Here is a 7,132-nt window from a genome sequence, read left to right as displayed (position 1 = left end):
CACACACACACACACACACACACACACACACGAGTGACTAGAGAGGCCAGGAAGAAAAGGAAACCACAGGCATATGTGTTACAGTAGCCAAGAGATTGTCAAATGCTGAGAACTGTCAAGCGCAGGTCAGATCAAATACTCAACAGGTGTGGCAAGGTGGCTGGAGCACTTCCAGTGGAGAGGTGGGAGTGGAAGGCGTTCCCAGGAAGGTGATGAGCGCACCATGTGAGAAGGTGAAGAGAAAGCAGACAGAGCCAAGGAGCCTGGCTATGAAGACAAGGGGGCAGATGTTCTAGGGGGTATGAAGGGACGCTGTTTTAAAGACAGGTAAACATAAATGTGTTTAAGTGCCATGGAAGGAACAAGTACAGAGGAAGACAGTAAAAGAAACTACTGAGAACAGGGACAATAAACAGAAAGATCTCCAAGAGGACAGAAGAAAATGCAGGACCAAAGTATACAATGGTAGATGGATTAGGTTCAGATAGTGTTATTCTTTGTGTCTAGATGTTGCATCTCACATGGTCATAGGTGGGGCTTTTCAGAGGTGGCTGGATCTACAGTGTGTGATGCTGGGATCAAGGGTATGTGATTACTAAATCAATGACTAGTTTGGGGATAGTTCTGTGTATGAATAATGGGAAGGTCCACCCTAGGTGTGAGTGCTACCACCTTAAGGGAATGTAGTCTGGATAGAATATAAGGCACAGAAAGAGCTGCTATGTTCTTCTAGCTTGTTCACTACTTCATTGCTTTGCTGCCTTCTACCCACCATGAACTGTTTCTCCTCTGTGATACCACCCTGCCTTGGAGCCAGCTGATTATAGACTGAAACTTCTATAAACTGTGAGCCAAAATAAATCTTCCCTCCTTTCACCTTGGGTGTTGGGTACTTTGTCTTAGCAATGACAAGGGTCACTAAGACAATATATGAGCAAATCTAATCCAGCACTGGATTTGTCCAATATTAGGATTTTTTTATAGGTATGCAAGTCTAGTTCAACATTAGAAACCAATTTATGTAACCATCTGGGCATGGTGGCACATGCCTATAGTGTAATTCCAGCACTGGAGAGGCTGAGGTAGGAGGATCACTGTGAGTTTGACACCAGCTGGGGCTACAAAGTGAGCTCAAGGCCAGCCTGAACTGCAAAGCAAGACCCTGTCTTAAAAAAAAAAAAAAAAAAAAAAAAAAAAAAATTACGTAACCAGAAACAGGGAGAGCCCTTTCATTCTAACAAGAGGGAACAAAGACAATGAGGTCAAACTATAGGTAAGTTAGTGCCTGTGAAATCAGGAGGTTCCAGGTGCAATTTTCTCTGTAAAGTAGGAGGAACCTTTAACTACTTAAAGAGGTAAATGAAATTCACAAGATAGCAAGAGGAGGCTGGGTGTGGAAGAGTGTGACCACAGACCACACTCTCAAGGAGGCAAGAAAATCACTTGAGTTTAGGAGTTTGAGGACACTCTGAGCCATGCAGGAAGAACTTATCTTAAAAACAAAACCAAAAAATACCACTCTCCTACCAAAACAAAACAAAACTAAAAAAGGTGATCCCAAGAGAGATGAGGCAACTTTTTATTGCTGTTTTGTTTTGTGATATGAGGAGTGAACCCAGAGCCTTGACAAGTGCTCTACCCCTTAGTGCTCTTACTACTAGATCTTTTTTATTTTTGAGACTGAGACTTGTTTAGTTGCCCAGGCTAGCCTTAATATGTGATCATACCTCACAGACATTCAAAAAATGGCCTACCTGCCCTAGTCCTCCTTTAACTCACCTCGCACACCCATTTAGTTAGTAATTTTTCATCCATTCAACAAGTTATTGACTGAAGGCCCTGCTATGTGCCACTTTCAGATAGTAAACAAGACTAATTCTTTGGTGGCTTGGAGCTTAGCCGAAAGAGTACAGTAGTAGGCAGTTAATAAGTAATTAAGGCAATGGCTACCTGAGCATTTTCTTCTTTTTAATGACCATGGACTATGTTCATGGTTATGAGGGAAAAAATAAAGGATGTAATACTATAATATAGGCTAAAGGATAAGGGAAGGCTTTTCTGAGGAACTGACATTTAAGATAAGACCTGAAAAATGAAGAGTCCAGCATGGTGCTGGAGGCCCATAATCCCAGCACTCTACAGAGGAGGTTTAGGCCAGAGGACTGCAAGTTTGAGCCCAGCCCAGGCAAGTTGGCAACTCTGTGAGATCCTGTCTCAAAATAAAAAATACTAAAGGGTTGAGGATGCAGCTCAGTGTAAAGGCTCTAAATTCAATGCCCAGGCACTAGAAAAGAGAGAGAGGTTAGCCAGGTAAAGGGAGAGGGGCATTCCAGACAGATGGAGTAAAGATTAAGGGCTATTTGAGGACCTGAAAAGGCTAGTGTGGTTGAAAGTGGAAACAGGCAGTTGTTAAGGATAACTTAAAGGTTTATGGCGTTTGTAACTGGGAAGATGTAAGTATTACTTATAGAGTTCTGGCAGATGGGAGAAGAATCAGATTTTGGAAGGACTGGGGTATTAGTATCAAGACAGTTCTTGGATAAGGAGCTACAGATATCTGTAAGATATCCAGAGGTGTTAGGCTGGCAGGTAGGTCTGTAGATCTGGGTTCAGAGAAGTGAATCAAGGGAATCAAGATCTCAGTCAATTCTTGTTGAATGAATAAAAAAATTACGACTAAATGGCTGTGGAAGGAGAGTTAAAACAGGACCAGGGAAATATGCCACTTCTGAATTCCTCTACAGTATGAGCCGTGTTTCCTGATAAAAGAGGCAAGCACAGAGCAGACATTTAAAGCTCTGAGAATAGAATACTACCTATTATTGTGTATACCTAGTTAAAAAAATACAGGGCAGAAAGAGATGCTAGACCAGGCCCTGGCCCGGATGAACTATAAGAGACAGGAATCAGAGAAAGAAGACATAGCCAGCAGAGGAGTCTGACACGATAAGCACATAACTGTGAGCTTGAAGTATTAAAAAAGCCAGAGACCATTTCAAACATAGGTGGTACCATCCATGTCAAATGCTGCTAAAAAGCTCAAGATGTGTGTCCCCTGGATTTAGACACAAAGAGGTTACTGATGAACTCAGCCAAAAGCAGTTTTTACAAAATAGTAGGGACAGAAATGAGGTTGGAGAGTACCTAAGAGCGGATGAGACGTGACATGTAGACAGGGTCTCACTATATAGTTCAGGCTTGATTTGAATGCAGTATGTAGCCCAGGCTGGGCTCGAACTTGTGGTGATCCTCCTGCCTCAGCCTCCTGAGTGCTGGGATTATAGGCATGCACTACTAACCCAGCTAGACAACTCTTGAGGAGCTTGCCTCTGAAATGGGTTAAGAGAGTAGTAGCTGGAAGAACATGCAGGGATGAAACAGAATCTGAATTTTCCAGTTCTCTTGCAAATTGAAGAATCTGACAGCACCAAGTCTGCATTTCTCCAAGGCTGCGGTAGACTGAAAGTGCTTGACTATTTCCTTTAAATGAGGCCTGAGCTTTCCAGATTGACATTTTCTTATCAGTCCACTTTCCTTACTTCATTTGTCTGCCTACCCCCTGTAAGCATCTGCAATTCTGTCATCCCAGAACATGTGCAATGGGAAGGACCCAGGAGAGAAGAGACTGCAACACTGATCACACATCTGAACTACACTTTCCACTCCTTACTTTTCCTCACTGTAACCCTCAACCTGCAAAGAACCCAATGTCTCAGATGACACAGTGAACCCCTACAGGGTATCTGCTTTCCTTCCCTAAAACAGTGCTTCTCAACTGGGGAGGAGAGAGTCAATTTTGTGGTATCCCCCACTCCACGCCGCCCGGAAGTGTCTGGCAGTATCTGGAAATATTTTTGTTTGTCAAAGCGGCAAAAGTGGGAGAAGTACTACTGGCATCTTGTGGGGAGACGCCAGGGATGCTGCTAAACAGTCTACAATGCACAGGGTAGTTTCCCAGGGTCAAAATGTGGATAGTACTGAGGTTGAGAAGCCCTGCTTTAAACACTGTGAGCTCCACATGAACAGGGGCTTTGTCAAACTTGCTCTCTGCTAGTATCTAGACCAATGTCTGTTAAGTGCTCAATAAATACTCCTTCCACGAGTGAATCTAGCCCGTTATTTCTTTCGCCCCCAACGTTATTTCCCCTCCCATAAACCCCAAGCTCCAGTCACAGAGAACAAAAGGCTTTTACTTTCCACACGTGGGCTACAGTGGTTCGTTCACACAGGGGTTCTGACTTGCGGCTGCTTCTCCATTTTTCCCGCCAAAGGTAGCACCTTACACGACCACTCCCACAAGGCCCTGTCCATCAAACACACTAAACTCAACACTACTCTCACAGTGGCCTTTACGCCTGCTTAGATGGGTCCCAAGAGCCCTGGCTTATTTTATTTACTATTACTGAAGCCCTGTAGGCACTTTCTAGTGGCTCTGGGCCCCATTTCTGGTCTAGCACATCACAGAGTTGAACGACTTGCTCGTCATCAGGGCCTGAGGGTCGCTGACTCCTCCAGGGCCAAGCACACAGGATGTTCTCATGCAAACGCAGTGGCCTCACGCCACACAACTGTCGTCGGGGATACACACGCCACACACGCCACACCAAAGACGTCGGGGATATACCTGGACCTCATCGTCCTTGCGGATGGGCATGGAGCGGACGTTGTATTTCTGCCGCAGCTCCTTGGAAAGAGGGGAAGACATGATCTTCCGGCGCACGTGCGAGGGGGCATTGAAGTGGCGTTTGCGGTTTTTGCTGCGGTCCGAGGTCACGAACGGGTTGAACTTCATGGTGACAGTCTGCAAAGAGCGGCGAGGGAAGGAGGCGCTCAGTGGGGTGGAGAGGGCCCTTCTTCATCCCGGGCACTTCTCCCCATCCCCGCTCAAGTGCTCTAAGCGGAGATCAGACCTCCGAGGACTTAGAGAGGCAGGCGGGCAGGAGTACGGTGCTACACAGTCAGACTGGCGGGGGTGGTGGCGCGCCCGTCCTACGGGGTCGGGGAGGCGGGGAGTGGTGCGAAGAGAACAGCGCTGGGCCTTGACGCTGGACACGCGAGTGCCTGGGCATTACTGGGGATCGCGCTGAGAAACCTGGGGTGGCGCGTGTCCCCAAGACCCAAAGAGGGGAGGGTCCCACGGGGCGGTGAGCTTCAGACTCCAAACAAAACCCGAGTTTCACTCACCCAGCAGGGACCCGCAGGTTCAGGCTGGGTGCGCGCAGAGGCGGAAGTGACGTTTCCTTGCGGCGCAAGCGCAGAAAGATACTAGTCGCCTTCCTGCTGGAGAAAAGCGGAAGGGTGCCCTCTGCGGCTTGGGGTGGGATCGCAGTGCCTCATTCCACCCTTGTAGGGAGCCTAGCAGGTGTTGGCCTCCAAATCGCCATCATCCTTCCTTAGCCTTCTAGTGTTGGGGTTACAGGCGTGTGTCACATGCTCGGCTTGATGCTCATTTAATAGGCGCCTTGTCAGTAGTCTCTTACCTATCCAAAATTCTTTCTTTGCCCCTTTTACCTTTCACAAAGGAGACTGCAGAAGTCATCTGGATATTTACTGTACAGTTGTACTCAATATCGGTTCCAGAACTGCCCTGCTGATACCAAAATTCACAGATGTTCAAGTCCCTTACATAAAACGGCATAGTGTTTGCATTGACCTACCAACATCTTCCCATATACTTTGTTGTCTCTAGGTGACATATAGATAACACTCAACACAATGTAAATGCTATGTAAATAGTTATACTGTATTGTTTAGGGAATAAAGACAAGAAAAATAAGTCAGTACAGACACATTTTTTTTTCCCTGAACATTTTTCATTTCTGTCTGAATCTGGATGTAGAACCTGGCCATACCGAGGGCTGACCAGTGCTACTTCTGAACTCCACCTGTAGACTTGTTCCTTCAAAATCACCAAGAAGCCTGTTCAAAATGCAAATTTTTGGAAACTACTACAATCCTACAAACCAGACAGTGGTAGGTAGGGATCAAATTTGAGTTTTATTTATTCATTCATTTAATTTTTTGATGCTGGAGATTGAACCTGTGGACTCATACATATTAAGTAAATGCTACACCACTGGTATACACCCAGGTAAACTGAGTTTACATTTAGCCAGGTGTGGTGGTGCGTGCCTATAATCCCAGCACTCAAAAGGTTGAGGCAGGAGGATCACTGCGAGTTTGAGGTTGCCCTGGGCTACAAAGTGAGTTTATGGCCAGCCTGAACTGTATAAGGAAACCCTGTCTCAAAAAAGACAAAAAAAAAGCAAGAACCTTCTCACCTCCCAAAGATTGTGAGGTGCACCAATGTGTAAGGATCACTGTGAACCAAACACCTGGCTTTGCAAAACTCTCCCTTTGCCAAGTTGTTTAGCCTATTCAAAAGAGTTGGGGTTGCAGAGTTGGACCTCCAAGTGTCTTTTCTAATCATGACTAGATCTTGAGAGATGACCTTCACATTTCAGTCTCAGTTTTCTCATCTGTAAAATGGGGATGCTTTTAGTAGGTATCTCATAGGGTGGTTATGGGAATTAAATGAGTTAAACCATTTAGAATGTCTAAGATCCTAAGGCCAGGCCTCATGTTTATCAGAGGCTTCATATTCAGACTTTTATCATTAATCCTGACAGTGCAAGTGTTAGCTTTCTGTATTTAATATAAACAGGGGCAATGTGCCACTCTGGCTGGACTGCAAGGTGTGCTACCTCTACCTTTTTTTGTGTTCTTTTTGAGACAGGGTCTCACTATGCAGTTCAGGCTGGCCTTGAACTTACTATATGGCCCAGGTTGGCCTCTAACCCTCAGTGATCCTCCTGCCTCAGCCTCCCAAGTGCTGGGTTTACAGGCATGTACTCCTAGGCATGACCTTTTTTTTCTTTTTCCTGATTTAAGTATTTCTTAGGAGGCACCGGGAAGGAGGGCCCCCATGCACAGGGAGCCATGGGCGGGGAGCGCCGGTCTTCCGGCCGGCTCACTCCCTGCCTCATAGGCGCCTGGAAGGAGGGCCCCCGGCGCAGGGGGAGCCACATGGTGGCAAGCGCTATTGGCGCTGGCCCTCAGGCTGGCTGCCCCCGCTCAAGTGAGAACTACCATGACACAGAGAAACAATGACACAATTGGCCCACCATGCACC

At 46.3% G+C, this 7,132-nt stretch overlaps 1 protein-coding gene across 1 annotated transcript in view; it reads right to left on the bottom strand.

Annotated features, from left to right (window-relative positions):
* The window catches only part of Rpl26l1 (ribosomal protein L26-like 1), an 8,981-nt gene extending 3,696 nt beyond the window's left edge, over window positions 1–5,285 (bottom strand). Inside the window, exons 1-2 of the mRNA XM_005376344.2 lie at window positions 5,185–5,285; window positions 4,625–4,801 (exon numbers count right to left, since the gene is read on the bottom strand). Coding sequence (XP_005376401.1) covers window positions 4,625–4,792 — 168 coding nt within the window. The 5' untranslated portion in view covers window positions 4,793–4,801; window positions 5,185–5,285. The remainder of the gene's footprint in view (window positions 1–4,624; window positions 4,802–5,184) is intronic.
* Window positions 5,286–7,132: the final 1,847 nt, after the last annotated feature.

This window comes from Chinchilla lanigera, unplaced genomic scaffold, assembly GCF_000276665.1.
Source record: "Chinchilla lanigera isolate Chin_1 unplaced genomic scaffold, ChiLan1.0 scaffold00007, whole genome shotgun sequence".
NCBI lineage: Eukaryota > Metazoa > Chordata > Mammalia > Rodentia > Chinchillidae > Chinchilla > Chinchilla lanigera.
The sequence above is the reverse complement of the archived record's forward strand: the minus strand, read 5'-3'. Positions and strand labels throughout refer to the sequence as shown.